The sequence below is a fragment of the Gorilla gorilla genome, chromosome 6, assembly GCF_029281585.2.
Source record: "Gorilla gorilla gorilla isolate KB3781 chromosome 6, NHGRI_mGorGor1-v2.1_pri, whole genome shotgun sequence".
NCBI classification, from domain to species: domain Eukaryota; kingdom Metazoa; phylum Chordata; class Mammalia; order Primates; family Hominidae; genus Gorilla; species Gorilla gorilla.
In genome coordinates, this window is record NC_073230.2 from 33,601,396 (window position 1) to 33,618,057 (window position 16,662).

Consider the following 16,662-nt stretch of genomic DNA (forward strand, 5'->3'; position numbering starts at 1 on the left):
TTCTCTTCCTGAGTTTTCAGACAAGACATCTTACATACCTTTGTTACCAATTCATTACACTCAAAAAGTTTCCCCCACAAAAAAAGCCTTCCCAGACTAAAGTTTGCTTGATCAATTTCTCTATGGGCTTGATCTATATCAACCACTTGTTTCCCTGTTATTATTTGTGTAATATAGGTGACATTCTTGTGTTTGCATGTTTGTGTGTGTCCATGTGTGTTGTATTAATGCACATATTACAGATTTAGGGGACTTTGCTTCATGGTTCTAAAATAGATCATTTGATTTTGAGATTAGAAGTTTCTCTCTCTACCACTAGCAAGTTTTTAAACAAAGTTAGCTGCCTCGGGTATCCAAAGTTTTTAATTTAATTATATTCAGATTTAACAACCACAAAAAACCTTACCTTGGCAAAAGATGAGAGGTAAAAAGTGATCAGTCACCTTTTCTACCTTCCCCAGATTTATATAGGAACCAGTATTGTTGCAGGAAAGAACAATCTATCAGAAGTAAGATCTCTATCAAAGTCTTAGGATATTGTGTCTAAGAGTTCAGCTATTCAACAAATATGTAGCAAGGGTCTGTTATGTGCCAGAATCTGGGTTAGGAAGTGGCCAACAGCAGGAACCAAGCAGACAGAGCCCTTGCCTTCAAAAAACTAGCATTCTAGTAGGACAAACAGCAAACAAATAAACATGGTAATATATCAGCTGGTGCTAAATGCTATGGAGAAAAAATAAAGCAAGATAAGGGAAAAAGATTTTGATGTAGTTTTTTATAGAGAGAGATTAAGAAAGAAAACTGAGATGGTAAATATTTGAAGAGACCTGGGGTCAGGAGGATAAGAGGGTTGAGAGAGCTTACAGGCAGAAAGGGCTGCAAATACAAGGGTTGTGAAGTGGGAGAGTGCTTGGTGGACCTGAGAACTGAGCCTTGAGACATTGCTATGTTTAGATATCAAGGGGATGAAGAATCAGCAAAGCAGAAGTTCTTGATGAGGTAGGAGAATAGAGAAGTACTTGGATGCCAGGTGAAGAAGCTGTTTCCAGGAGGACATGGTAACTAAGTCAAATTTTGCTGATAGGTGAAGAGAAAATACACTGAGTATACAGATACTCTTTGGAGGTTTTTGCTGTCAAGGGGGGCAAAAAATGGGATGGAATCTGAAGACTAGTGTGGGACCAAGGGAGGGGTTTTTAAAGGTGGGGGTATTCGTGTATGATAGTAGGCTGATGGGAATTGTCCAGTAGATGAGAAAGAACTGTTGATGCAGAAGAGAGGGGAGAGTAGCAGGAGCAATATCTTGAGCACATGAGCAGGGTTGTAATGGAATGTGCAAAGGGAGAGACTGATTGAGCTAGGACTAAACATCATCTACAGTGTCTAGAGGGAAGGCACAGTGTCAGTTAGGCACAATCAGACAGAGAAGCCAGTAAACCAAGTGGACCAGCAGAACATCAGCCTCCTTTTTTCTTATCTTGCCTTGATTTTTATCCTTTCTTCTGGCATCTGTAAATTTCCATTTCTTCAACCTTCACTTAAAAATGTTTTTCTGTGGTTTTGTGGGAAAAGGATGTGCCAGTGTGTCCTGTTCCTGGAAGAAACAGAAATTGTGAAAAAGTTTGACAAGCTTTAATGTTATAGGGAAAAAATACATCCAGAGAGCTTTTAACATGATAGTTGAAACTATCTGAATATGCAGTACACTCTAAATGGTAACCATATTTGAATGTTTAGAAGAATTCTCTAGCCTTTTAATTATTTAGGTCTCCTTATTTATAAAGTAAATTAAGGTAGAAGGACTTATCTGGGTAAATAAGTATAGATCTGTGGAGATGTTTTACATTTATCATTTTCCTGATTATAAAAGGAATATGGCTGGGCGTGGTGGCTCACGCCTGTAATCCCAGCACTTTGGGAGGCTGAGGCGGATGGATCATGAGGTCAGGAGATTGAGACCATCCTGGCTAACACGGTGAAACCCCGTCTCTACTAAAAATACCAAAAAAAAAAAAAAAAAAAAAAAGCTGGGCGTGGTGGCAGGCGCCTGTAGTCCCAGCTACTCGGGAGGCTGAGGCAGGAGAATGGTGTGAACCCAGGAGGTGGAGCCTGCCGTGAGCCGAGATCTCGCCACTGCACTCCACCCTGGGCGACAGAGCAAGACTCAAATAAGTAAATAAATAAATAAAGCAATATGTGTTTGTTGTAAAATATTCACAGTTATAGACACGTATAAAGTGAAGTAAACTCTTTCCCACCCTGTTGCCAACCTTCAGAGAGAACCACAATTAATAGTTTATAATAATAGTTTCCGCTGGGCGCGGTGGCTCACGCCTGTAATCCCAGCACTTTGGGAGGCCGAGGTGGGCAGATCACGAGGTCAGGAGATCGAGACCATCCTGGCTAACATGGTGAAACCCTGTGTCTACTAAAAATACAACAAAAATTAGCCGGGTGTGGTGGCGGGCACCTGTAGTCCCAGTTACTGGGGAGGCTGAGGCAGGAGAATGGCGTGAACCATTGGCCGAGCTTGTAGTGAGCCAAGATCGTGCCACTGCACTCCAGCCTGGGCGATAGAGCAAGACTCTGTCTCAAAAAAAAAAAATAGTTTCCATATTTGATCAGTGTTTGCTTCCAACTTAGCTGTTTGATCAATTTTCTTTTTTTTTTTTTTTTTTTTTTTTTAGTATTTATTGATCATTCTTGGGTGTTTCTCGGAGAGGGGGATGTGGCAGGGTCATAGGATAATAGTGGAGAGAAGGTCAGCAGATAAACACGTGAACAAAGGTCTCTGGTTTTCCTAGGCAGAGGACCCTGCGGCCTTCCGCAGTGTTTGTGTCCCTGGGTACTTGAGACTAGGGAGTGGTGATGACTCTTAATGAGCCTGCTGCCTTCAAGCATCTGTTTAACAAAGCACATCTTGCACCGCCCTTAATCCATTTAACCCTGAGTGGACACAGCACATGTTTCAGAGAGCAGGGGGTTGGGAGTAAGGTTATAGATTAACAGCATCCCAAGGCAGAAGAATTTTTCTTAGTACAGAACAAAATGGAGTCTCCTGTGTCTACTTCTTTCTACACAGACACAGTAACAATCTGATCTCTTGTTCTTTTCCCCACATTTCCCCCTTTTCTTTTTGACAAAACCGCCATCGTCATCATCGCCCATTCTCGATGGTCACTGTCTCTTTGGAGCTGTTGGGTACACCTGCAGAAAGGCTGTCACTTCACACTTGGAAGATTGCACAGCAGCCAGGCAGAGGCGCTCCTCACTTCCCAGACGGGGCGGCCGGGCAGAGGCGCTCCTCACATCCCAAACGGGGCGGCCGGGCAGAGGCGTTCCTCACATCCCAGACAGGGTGGCCGGGCAGAGGCACTCCTCACATCCCAGATGATGGGCAGCCGGGCAGAGACGCTCCTCACATCCCAGACGATGGGCGGCTGGGCAGAGGCGCTTCTCACATCCCAGACGATGGGCGGCCGGGCAGAGGCGCTCCTCACTTCCCAGACGGGGCAGCCAGCAGAGGCACTCCTCACTTCCTAGACGGGGTGGCCAGGCAGAGACGCTCCTCACTTCCCAGACGGGGCGGCCGGGCAGAGGCGCTCCTCACTTCCCAGACGGGGCGGCCGGGCAGAGACGCTCCTCACATCCCAGACGATGGGCGGCCGGGCAGAGGTGCTCCTCACTTCCTAGACGGGGTGGCAGCCAGGCAGAGGCGCTCCTCACTTCCCAGACGGGGTGACCGGGCAGAGGCGCTCCTCACATCCCAGATGATGGGTGGCCGGGCAGAGGCGCTCCTCACATCCCAGACGGGGCGGCCGGGCAGAGGGGCTCCTTACATCCCAGACGATGGGTGGCCAGGCAGAGACGCTCCTCACTTCCTAGACGGGGTGGCGGACGGGCAGAGGCTGTAATCTTAGCACTTTGGGAGGCCAAGGCAGGCAGCTGGGAGGTGGAGGTTGTAGCGAGCCGAGATCATGCCACTGCACTCCAGCCTGGGCAACATTGAGCATTGAGTGAGTGAGACTCCCTCTGCAATCCCAGCACCTCGGGAGGCCGAGGCGGGCAGATCACTCGAGGTCAGGAGCTGGAGACCAGCCCGGCCAACATGGCAAAACCTCGTCTCCACCAAAAATACAAAAACCAGTCAGGCATGGTGGCGCGTGCCTGCAATCCCAGGCACTCGGCGGGCGAGGCAGGACAATCACGGGAGCCCAAGGCAGGGAGGTTGCAGTGAGCCGAGATCACGGCAGTAGAGCCCAGGCTCAGCAACGGAGGGAGACCGTCGAAAGGGGGGAAGGAGGGAGGAAGGAAGGAAGGAATCAATTTTCTACAGAAAACTAAAACTGCCTGCTGGCAACATTAATTTCCAAATCTAATCTAACTCATGAGTATTTTAAATTCAGGGACTTTGTAAGTGCATGTTAATTTAAATTGCACAGATTAGAACAGCCTGTCTCAGGACAGGATGTAAAACTGACCTTTGTTTCTGAATTAAATGTTTCTTTGATACTGAAATAATGAAATGCCAGTCTTAGCTTTTGACTTGTGGGTTTTCATGGTCCCTGAACAATAAGCACAATGCAGTTTTAAAGACTGTTTGCTTATTTGATGAAATTTGGTACTTTTATAGGAGAATGAGGTACTAAGAGAAAAGCACGAAGCTGTGGATCATAGTTCCCAGCATGAGGAAAATGAAGAAAGGGTGTCAGCCCAGAAGGAGAACTCACTTCAGCAGAATAATGATGATGAAAACAAAATAGCAGAGAAACCTGACTGGGAGGCAGAAAAGACCACTGAATCTAGAAATGAGGTAAGCCTGTCAGAATATTCAAGCCTTGCCATTTTGGTTTTAATGTAGATTTTGTGGCATTGACAGTTTGTGTCAAGAATGAGCATGTAAAACAGTATGCTCTACTATTAACAAATATGATATATGAAAATACCTATGTCTTTAAGTTATGGGAGTAGTAATTTGATTTATAAATGAATTAGCCCATACAATTGTTTTCTCTGGTTAAACTCAAGATTTTGTGTGTATGTGCACACACCCCCTTCCGGGACCTTGCTAGCAGGTTTTGCTAGTTATGTTTGCCAAGGCAAGTGATGAAGTGATGAAGGTGAACCTAGGAGTCCTCAACCAGCCACATGAACAGGTAGCCAGGCTGGCCTAGTCCAGGAGAGCAAGCTGAGGACCAACCCTACAGCCAATCACCCATGATGTCAGCTAAGGCTTGGGCTGAAATCTTTGTTCAGTCTCCTGGCAGGCCTGGCTGAACCGTTGGGCATCCATGGTCCAGTGGGACCACCTCCTTAACTCCTCATTGCCTAACCTTACTCTTTGGCTGTGAGAAGAGGTGTACAAAGATGAACTCCCAGAGCCAGGCTGAAGGGATGGATGCTTCCTGCGATCTGTGCTTCCTCCTCCTTTCATTTGGGCTGTACTCTGGTTTCTCTTCAGCCCTGCTGAGGTCCTGCCCACAAGCATGGCAAACAGGCACTCCAGAGATATTTAATAACCACGTGGCACTTCCACCTGGAAGGCGTACCCTCACAGGTCTTGCCCTGACGGTTTTCTTAGGCATCACCTGCTTTAGCATGTCCCCTTCCCAGAATGTGGAGTTTAGGGCTGTGCTTTGAATACCTTGGAGGATGGAGAGTACTGTGCCCTGACCCTTCTCAGACAGCTGTCATCATGGTAGCCCTGGCCATGTAATATTACATGGAACATTACTTGATTATTTTGCATGAAATCAGAAAACAGGTTTGTTCTCTTTGCCTGCCTACCACTCCCTTGCCCCTCCAGCTTCCACCTAGAGCCCCTTGGTGAAATCTAGGGCAGGTCCCATAAATTCTAGATACTCATGAAAATCGCTCTGGCCATCCCAGTGCAGCAGTTGATAAGAATAACCCAGTGTGTCCATGTACAGTTGCTCACACCTATAATCCCAGCACTTTGGGAAGCCAAACCAGGCAGATTGCTTGAGCCCAGGAGTTGGAGATCAGCCTGGGCAACATGGCAAAACCCCATCTCCACAAAAATTACAAAAATTAGTTGGTGTGGTGATGTGTTCCTGTACTCCTAGCTACCCAGGAGGCTGAGGTGGGAGGATCACCTGAGCCTGGGAGGTCGGGGCTGCAGTGAGCTGTGATCACACCAGTGCACTCCAACCTGGGCAACAGAGTGAGACCCTGTCTCAAAAAAAAAAAAAGTATAACCCAGTGTAATTTTCAAGAACGCTGAACCAAAAGTTAGCTGGGCGTAGTGGTATGTGCCTGTGGTCCCAGCTGTTTGGCAGGCTGAGGTGGGAGGATCACTTGAGCCTGGGAAGTTGAGGCTGCAGTGATCCGTCATCATGCCACTGCACTTCAGACGGGGTGACAGAGCAGGACCCTGTCTCAAAAAAGAAAAATCCAAAACAAAACACACTGGGCTAAAATTCGGCATCTTCCCTCAGTTTTGTGTGGCCTGCCCTGCTGATTTCTCTGGGGTTGAGGGTGTGGGGTGCTAAGAACATAGGAAATTGTTTCTCTTGACCACGCAATACATTTAAATATTATACAACTCTTTGTCACGTGGGCACCTTTTCGTGTATAGGTTCTTTGGAGACCCCTGGCCCCACAGCTGGGAGTCTTCCTCTTGACAGGGGCAAATGCATCTTCACTGCAGCTGGTCCTTTAGGACTCTTCCCTGAATGTTCCGTGGTATACATGCATCTCACCTCTCCAGGTGGCCCTCTCAACCATTTGCTGGCCACCTAGCACCTGGAAACATGCCCTTAGACCCTTTTTCAGTTCCCTAACTATGGCTCTTGCATGGTTTCTCATAGTTTATATTTCTCAGGCAAAAGTGGGACACTAAGCTTCTGCGTCCCCAAACTGTGGAAAACACACACTAAGTTCTAAGTGGTCTCCTCGAGGCCCTTTTTGACATTCTTCAGATGAAGGGGAGGGGTAGAGAGCACACCCCAAGGAACCCTCCCATTTTCTCTCTGACCAGTGGAGCTTTAACCCTTTTGTAACCCTCAATTGCAGCCTGGCATTTGGCAACTGCCTGTTCTTTTTTCCCAGCTGGTATTCTCCCCAGCTCCTCTGACTTATCTATTTCCTAATTCATGGATGCATTGTATGGTTTTACCACTCTCCCCACAGCATACATACTGTATTGTCAAATCAATACCCATGGACTTTTATATTAAAATACTGACAGAACCATATATATGTTGAAGGGGACAACATTTCTGCCCACTTCCCTGAGTATTCACAGCTCTGTTTGAGGGAAAAGATGTTTTCACTAGTCTTTCACTTATTTAACACTGAATTGTATATTGACTTTCTCCCAGGTATGTCTTCGTCTTTACTCCCTCACTGGGCTTCCCAGAAAAGCAAGAACTGTTTACTTCTACCTGTAACAAACTAATTCACTGCTAGGCACAGACTAGGCACTTACTAAATATTAATGAGGAGACAAATGAAGTAGGGAGCTTCCTTGGAGAGAATTTAAAATGTAATTTGACATAGGACAAACATCAATTTGGACAAAACTTTTCAGAAACATATTAATCATTCAAAGCCAGGCATTTGTGCCTAATTCTTATCAGGCTTGGTTCCTCATTGTGTTATCTCCATGTTCCTAGCCTGAGCATTTACGTCACATCTTTGTGTACTTAACAACTTTTTTTTTTTTTTTTTTTTTTTGAGGAAGGCGGCGGGGGAGACAGGATCTCACTTTGTCACCCAGGCTAAAGTGCAGTGGCGCTGTCATGGCTCACTGCAGCCTAAAACCTCCCGGGCTCAGGTGATCTCCCACTTCAGCCTCCCAAGTCACTGGGGCTATAGGTGCACACCACCATGCCCAGCTAATTTTTTGTATTTTCAGTAGAAGTGGGGTTTCACCATGTTGCTCAGGCTGGTCTCAAATTCCTGGGCTCAAGCAATCTGCCCACTTTGGCCTCCCAAAGTGCTGGGATTACAGGTGTGAGCCACTGCACCCAGCCACATTTCTTATAGTAGCTCTGACAAGATATTTCTGTTCTTTTATTGGGCTATTACTTAGTAGGTGCTTTTAAAGCTTGTTGAAATAAAACAGAAATGAGTTAGACCAGTGAATCACTGGCATTTCCATTCTTCCAGATGACAACTCTGGAAGAATATCTAGGAAATGGGGACTGGTACAATTCTAGCTACCCTTTAGAAATCAGAACCCCAGTGGGGGCTCCAAAGCTAGATATAAGATCTGAATGCACACTACCATCACCATCAAGAATCCTCGGCCAAGAGAAGTACAGTCTGGAAAATGATATAAACATTGGTTCTTGAAGAGAAAAATGCAAAGCTGCTCCCCAAAATGCTCACCTTTTAAGAATTAAAAATGACATAAATAGCCATGAGTCAGCATATGCAAAAGTCAGGATTCCTAGTCCTCTGAAAAAGACTCTAAATCAGTGTTTAAATTGTTCATAGGAACAGAATCTATAAGGCAAGAACAGACTATCATGAAAAAATAAAAAGATCTAGAAAAGAGCCCAAATGAAATTCTAGATATGAAAAAGTCATTTTCATTGAAAATTCAGTGGAAGTGATGTGAACAGCTAAAGAAAAGGGTAAGTTGGAAGAAAGATCTAAGAAAATTATCTAGACTATACCACAGAGAAGATGCAAAATATGAAAGCAAAATTAAGACAATGATAGAAGAGAAAAATCTAAGTTACTTCTAATAGGAGTCCCAGAAGAAACTATAAAATATGAAAGAGAAGCAATATTTAAAATGAGTTTATGGCAAAATATTTCCAGAAAAGTCCTCAGATTAAAGGACTACACAGAGCTCCTAACGAAAACAAATTAAGTCCCAGACATACCATATTGAAACAACATCAAGAACTAAGAAGAAAAATTTTTTAAATTACCTGAGATAGAAAAGTTTCATTATAAATAACACTGAGAGCAAACTTACCAGTAGTAATAAATGCCATAAGACAGAGTACTGAGGGAAAACATTAAACCTTATATTTTTACCAGTTAACTCATCATTTAAGCATGAAGGCAAAATAATTCCATGTAGGCCGGGCATGGTGTCTCATGCCTGTAATCCCAACTCTTTGTGAGGCCAAGGCGGGTTGATCACCTGTGGTCAGTAGTTCAAGACAAGCCTGGCCAACATGGCAAAACGCCATCTCTACTAAAAATATAAAAATTGGCCAGGCGCAGTGACACATGCCTGTAGTCCCAGCTATTCGGGAGGCTGAGACACAAGCATCACTTGAACCCAGGAGGCGGAGATTGCAGTGAGCTGAGATCTCACCAGTGCTCTCCAGCCTGGGCGACAGGGCAAGACTGTCTCAAAATAATTCCATGTAACAAAAAACTGAGTTTACTGCTCAGGTCCTCTCTCAAAAGAACTCTGAGGAGTTCTTTCAACTAGAAAGAGGCTAAAGCATAAAGGCCAGGAGTGAGATGTAAATGTAAATAAGGAGGAGTAAATGTAAATAAGTATTGACTGTAAAAAATTATTTTTTGAGACGAGATCTCATTCTATTAGGCTGGAGTGTGGCAGCGCTGTCACGACTCACTGCAGCCTCAACCTCCTGGACTCAGGCAGTCCTCCTGCCTCACCATCCCGGAGTAGCTGGGACCACAGCTTACATTTACTCCAATTTGTTTTTTTAAAACCAATTTATCGATGCTTCATCTCACTCCTGGCCTTTATGCTTTAGCCTCTTTCTAGTTGAAAGAACTCCTCAGAGTTCTTTTTAGAGAGGACCTGAGCAGTAAACTCAGTTTTTTGTTACATGGAATTATTTTGAGACAGTCTTGCCCTGTCGCCCAGGCTGGAGAGCACTGGTGAGATCTCAGCTCACTGCTAATTTAATTTGTAGAAACGGTATTGTTATGTTGCCCAAGCTGGTCTCCAACTCCTGGGCTCAGGCGATCTGCCTGCTTTGGCCTCCCAAAGTGCTGGGATTACAAGCGTGAGCCACCACACCTGGCCAAAATTATATAATTGTGTAACCAACTGGGAGGGCTGGCTATGGAGGGGCAAAATAAGCTGAAACTAACAATTAGCCAAAAATTATATGAGTTGTTTATGGTAGGAATAAAAATACTGATTAACTTTGGACTTTTAAGTATGCGTGTTGAAATATACTGAGTACCATAAGAAGAGAAATAGGCCAGCTGCAGTGGCTCACGTCTGTAATCCCAGCACTTTGGGAGGCCTAGGTGGGTGGATCACTTGCGGTCAAAAGTTTGAGACCAACTTGGCCAACATGGTGAAACCCTGTCTCTACTAAAAATACAAAAATTAGCCAGATGTGGTGATGCACAGCTGTAATCCCAGCTACTCCGGAGGCTAAGGCAGGAGAACCCTTTGAACCTGGGAGGCAGAAGTTGTAGTGAGCCGAGATTGCACCACTGCACTCCATTCTGGGCCAGAGTGAGACTCCATCTCAAAATATAATAAATAAAAAGTAGAACTTCCAACCAAGGAACATAATAGCATAAAAGTCCAGTGTGGAAATAAGACCTGGTGATCTTTTAAAGATAAAGCCTAAAGCCCCAGACAACCAGTTCAGTCTTTTATGTGAAGGATGCACCTTTTGTGTTTCTCCACAGAGACATCTGAATGGGACAGATACTTCTTTCTCTCTGGAAGACTTATTCCAGTTGCTTTCATCACAGCCTGAAAATTCACTGGAGGTAATTGGAACTTTGGCTTTTATCCTTGCAGGAACATATCTGCACTGACCTTCTGGTGAATAAATACAACTCCTTTACTTGGATGACACAGCAGTTTAAAGTAATGCTTATTTTTACAGAAGCACTTCAGCTTAGAATTAACCAAATATGTATAGCATTCCTCTTTCCAAATAATCCCAAAGGTATAATCAAATTTAGACTGGTCATGGAAAACAGCGTGGAGATTTCTCAAAAAACTACAGAACTATCAGGTATTTATCCAAAGGAAAGGAAATCAGTGTATCAAAGGGACACCTGCACCCCCATGTTTATTGCAGCAATATTCGCGCTTAGAGGCATTTAAACAGCCTCTCCTCCAGACTACTTCACTTTAGTTTATTATCCCTGACCCTCCACAATGTGATTACCAACCGCTAGGATGAGTTACATCTTATTATAAAGTAGCAAATTACAAGATTGTAACATTAGACTTTTTAAGAAAATCCAGTCAGCTTTTATACTAATCCATCTTAATTTCTAGGTTACTCAGAATTCCAGGTATTCTGATTTGGACTCACATCTTGTATTGTATTGCCTGTATTTTAACTAGGAAGTTACTGCCAACAGCATCTATCTCTATTAAATGTAGAGGAATTGACAAAACAGGGGAAAGAAAAGTTGTTAGGTAATAGAACTGCTTCAGAAATAGGGCTATTCATGTTTAAAGTGTTTCTCCTTCGTTTTTCAGGGCATCTCATGGGGAGATATTCCTCTTCCAGGCAGTATCAGTGATGGCATGAATTCTTCACATTATCATGTAAACTTCAGCCAGGCTATAAGTCAGGATGTGAATCTTCATGAGGCCATCTTGCTTTGTCCCAACAATACATTTAGAAGAGATCCAATAGCAAGGACTTCACAGTCACAAGAACCATTTCTGCAGTTAAATTCTCATACCACCAATCCTGAGCAAACCCTTCCTGGAACTAATTTGACAGGATTTCTTTCACCGGTTGACAATCATATGAGGAATCTAACAAGCCAAGACCTACTGTATGACCTTGACATAAATATATTTGATGAGATAAACTTAATGTCATTGGCCACAGAAGACAACTTTGATCCAATCGATGTTTCTCAGCTTTTTGATGAACCAGATTCTGATTCTGGCCTTTCTTTAGATTCAAGTCACAATAGTACCTCTGTCATCAAGTCTAATTCCTCTCACTGTGTGTGTGATGAAGGTGCTATAGGTTATTGTACTGACCATAAATCTAGTTCCCATCATGACTTAGAAGGTGCTGTAGGCGGCTACTACCCAGAACCCAGTAAGCTTTGTCACTTGGATCAAAGTGATTCTGATTTCCATGGAGATCTTACATTTCAACACATATTTCATAACCACACTTACCACTTACAGCCAAGTGCACCAGAATCTACTTCTGAACCTTTTCCGTGGCCTGGAAAGTCACAGAAGATAAGGAGTAGATACCTTGAAGACACAGATGGAAACTTGAGCCGTGATGAACAGCGTGCTAAAGCTTTGCATATCCCTTTTTCTGTAGATGAAATTGTCGGCATGCCTGTTGATTCTTTCAATAGCATGTTAAGTAGATATTATCTGACAGACCTACAAGTCTCACTTATCCGTGACATCAGACGAAGAGGGAAAAATAAAGTTGCTGCGCAGAACTGTCGTAAACGCAAATTGGACATAATTTTGAATTTAGAAGATGATGTATGTAACTTGCAAGCAAAGAAGGAAACTCTTAAGAGAGAGCAAGCACAATGTAACAAAGCTATTAACATAATGAAACAAAAACTGCATGACCTTTATCATGATATTTTTAGTAGATTAAGAGATGACCAAGGTAGGCCAGTCAATCCCAACCACTATGCTCTCCAGTGTACCCATGATGGAAGTATCTTGATAGTACCCAAAGAACTGGTGGCCTCAGGCCACAAAAAGGAAACCCAAAAGGGAAAGAGAAAGTGAGAAGAAACTGAAGATGGACTCTATTATATGAAGTAGTAATGTTCAGAAACTGATTATTTGGATCAGAAACCATTGAAACTGCTTCAAGAATTTTATCTTTAAGTACTGCTACTTGAATAACTCAGTTAACGCTCTGTTTTGAAGCTTACATGGACAAATGTTTAGGACTTCAAGATCACACTTGTGGGCAATCTGGGGGAGCCACAACTATTCATGAAGTGCATTGTATACAAAATTCATAGTTATGTCCAAAGAATAGGTTAACATGAAAACCCAGTAAGACTTTCCATCTTGGCAGCCATCCTTTTTAAGAGTAAGTTGGTTACTTCAAAAAAGAGCAAACACTGGGGATCAAATTATTTTAAGGGGTATTTCAGTTTTAAATGCAATAGCCTTATTTTCATTTAGTTTGTTAGCACTATAGTTAGCTTTTCAAACACTATTTTAATCTTTATATATTTAACTTATAAATTTTGCTTTCTATGGAAATAAATTTTGTATTTGTATTAAAAATTAACTTTTCCCTTTTATACAGAATCTGAACCAAATTTACCTTACTTTCCTTCCAAAATATCCACATTCTGGAATATAAGTGAATAAGGCAGCATAGCAAACTGCTCACTCAAGCCAAATTGAGGTCAACATAGTATGCCAAATCCATAGTAATAAGGCAAAATCCACCCCCCTACCCCAATACTTAACACACAGAATACTATGCGATATAGAATGCACTGAAGACCTACGGTCACTGGTAGTTTAAGCCACAGGCCTTCCTCATGTAACCAGAGACAGAATGGGCTACTTGCAAAAACGTAACTCCTTGTGTGTATATTAAATCCATAAAATCTCTGGCAGTAAAGCCAGCCTGAAGGGATGGCCTCACCATCTTAGAATACTGAGATCTCACCAGAACATTGTAAGCCATATAAACAGTAGGGAAAGAATCAGCAACAGTGAAACCAGTAGGGAGAGTCAGCAACAGTGAAACCATCTGTTTAAAATGGGCAAAAGCGATTGGGGAAAAAAACAGGTGAATTTGAAAATAAACCAGGGTAAGGTAAATTCTAGAAATAATAGCATTTGAAATGAAAAACCTCACTTAAGTTCACTGGAACAGTAAGGAGATTGCTGAATTTTATGAAGACAGCAATGACCTCACCTAGATGACTCAAGTTTGGGGAACATCAAGATTTTGATGGGTACTATAATGCTTAATATGTCCAAATTTTCGAAATGAAGTTTCTCAGATACTATTTCTGCCATAGGAGCTACAGTGTAGAGTATCACATAAACATCCCGGGCTAGAGAAATGCAGTTTATATATACCATTGGATTTTTATAATAAAGTTTTTTCCCCAAGACCTGTTATTTTGCCAGAAATGCTTCTAGATAATATTGCCACTTCAGTGACTCATGGTGTTCAAATGATCATTTTAGTCTGTTGCTTTTTACAAGGGAGTATTTCAAATGTCTTAAGCTTTTGATAATTATAATTTAAGAACACACATAAAACATTTCAGTAGGAAATCCTACTAAGTACACTCGAGTGCCTGCTTATCAGATAGCATTCTTTTCAAACCTCTAAAAATAAAGGAAAAGACTGTTGTGGAGAGCAGAATCGGTAATCATGGTGACTCGTTACCCAGGCTGAAGTGCAGTGGCCCCAATAAAAGATCCAGCCTCAAACTCCTGGACTGCCTCAGCCTCCCGAGCTGCTCAGATTATGCACCGCCATGCCTGGCCTGAAGCTTAAACTATAAAAACCCTTAAATATAGCACACACACACATCTAGTACTGCAAACAATATATTTAAAGATGGTAGTGTCTGTACTGAACTTTATTCCCCATACATAATGCAGCATACCATTTACCTAGCTTCTACCTTGGATTAAATATTGAGCAACCTAGACAACTCAAGTGTATGAGATGTGCTTAGGTCATGTGCAAAATACACGTTTCAATAGAAGGGAGCTAGAGCATCCACATTTTGGTATCATGGAGGTTCCTGAAACTGATGGGCCCCTCTCCCATCAAGGGACTTTTAATCGGCACATTAGGCAGCCAGCTTAATAAGCTCTAATTGGCTATGGGCTGGCTTCCTGACATAACCCTGCCTCCATCTTAACATGCTGGATTCAAGGTATATGAACTGGAACTGCTTTTCTGACAGTCCAGTTTTACAGGCAGAAGGGAATTCCACATTCGGTTTCCAGTGCAAACCAACTAGATTACGAAGCCAATGCCCAAAAGCTGACCATTGCCTAGGACCCTCCACATTACCTACCTAGTTGAGCAGTCTTGATTGCATCATCTAACGTCTTAATCAGAATGAGGAAGACAAGAATACAGACAACCCAAGTGGGTTGGACATCTCCTTTTCCAATTAAGACTCACTTGAGCATCTTCACAAGTGTGATCAGATTTTAGGCCAATTGTATGGAAACTCCAAGCAAAAAAAGACCTAGATTTCTAGGGGTCCCCTGGTCTCAAGGCAGGCTTCAGTTCAGCAGAGCTTCTGAACCAGTATACAGGGTTTTGTGTGATAATATTAACGTCTTTTAAACGCACTCAAGTAGCTAAATCATTCCCCATCTCAGTCTTTGAACTATTTGTTCTGTTAAGTCCATGCAACTCAACTGATCTGTTACCAATTCCCCTCCACTACCCCAAAACAAGCCAGTGTTAGTGCATTACTAAATAGTGGAAATGTCAAAAATTATGTAGGGCCTGTCAACATCTCAGTATATTAGTTCCAAACCTTAAAGAGAGCCAATTTAAGTAACATGCAGTCCAGGTGTCCTGACAGATGTTTTCTACTTTTGCACTTTTCAACCATCAGTGACAAACTGAGACTTGTTGCCTTACATTGTTAGCTCCCAATACCTAACTAGTATTTATTAGGTCAAGCAATTTGGCATCTACCAAATAGGGCTACATGGAAAACCTTACACATACAGAAATCTGGTTTCACACTAGTGAATAAACTGAGTAAGGGCACCCCCTTGAGTGTGACAGCTGGCATCCAAGACAGTTCCCAATGCTCCTTGCCTGCTTGGTAATTGTACCAGGGAAAAGAACCCTCCCACCACATTCTGTGACCATAAAGGATGCAAGATGGCACGACTACTTCATAGTGTGTGTTCATTTTACAGCTTTTCTTGCTCAAATCACTCACCGAGGGAAGATGACAACCAGTATTAACTTTACAGCTGTTAGTATACCACTCTGGATATTAAAAAAATTCTCCAATCCTAGTTTTCTGTGATTGGAACCTTGAGCTTTACCCAGAATCAGTTAAGTTGCTCCCAATTGCTGACCCATAGATGCTGGTTTGTTTCTCTGAACTGCTCTAAGTATTGAGGTAAGTTGTTACACAGCAACAATATAAAGCCTTGGCCAAAAAGCAGCCTTTCTTCATTTAGGGCACTGTCTCAAAGCTACACAAGAACCACCTTAAACTTCAATTTCTACAAGAGAAACAGCTCAACACAACATATACACACAGGAAATAAGCCTATGTTGAATATCCAACATTACCCCATGCTTCAGTAAACCCTCCTTCAATCAGTTCATTTCAGTCTATTGTGCAATTACCTAATTCTCCCCTATTTGTGTGATATTCCCCTGACCTTGCTGGATAGGAGTTGGTATTTTGAGGTTATGCATATCAACCTGATGTATTTCAAAGTTCAACATCTTTGTACATCCACACATTTTTAAACTTTCAAAATTTTCTTAAAGTTGGGATATTTGTACGTCTATAATTGACGAACTCAGCTATTTCAAACAGAAAGCTGCTTTCTATGTGTTACCTGCTGTTAAATTTGACTTACCTGTTAGATACCTCACATTATCAAAACCAAAACAAATTATCACAGAAACAAATTAACCTGGTCCTTTTTTTTTGGTTTTCTTAATTCAGATAAATGTCCAAATACACATTTAAAAAACAACACTGATATTCATTTACTCAGTGTAAACCACAATAAAA

General features: G+C 42.5%; 1 protein-coding gene across 1 annotated transcript in view; it reads left to right on the forward strand.

Annotated features, from left to right (window-relative positions):
* NFE2L3 (NFE2 like bZIP transcription factor 3) overlaps window positions 1–14,033 on the forward strand; it is a 35,015-nt gene extending 20,982 nt beyond the window's left edge. The window contains exons 2-4 of the mRNA XM_004065399.5: window positions 4,634–4,813; window positions 10,612–10,695; window positions 11,423–14,033. Of these exons, the coding sequence (XP_004065447.4) occupies window positions 4,634–4,813; window positions 10,612–10,695; window positions 11,423–12,670 (1,512 nt within the window). The 3' untranslated portion in view covers window positions 12,671–14,033. The remainder of the gene's footprint in view (window positions 1–4,633; window positions 4,814–10,611; window positions 10,696–11,422) is intronic.
* Window positions 14,034–16,662: the final 2,629 nt, after the last annotated feature.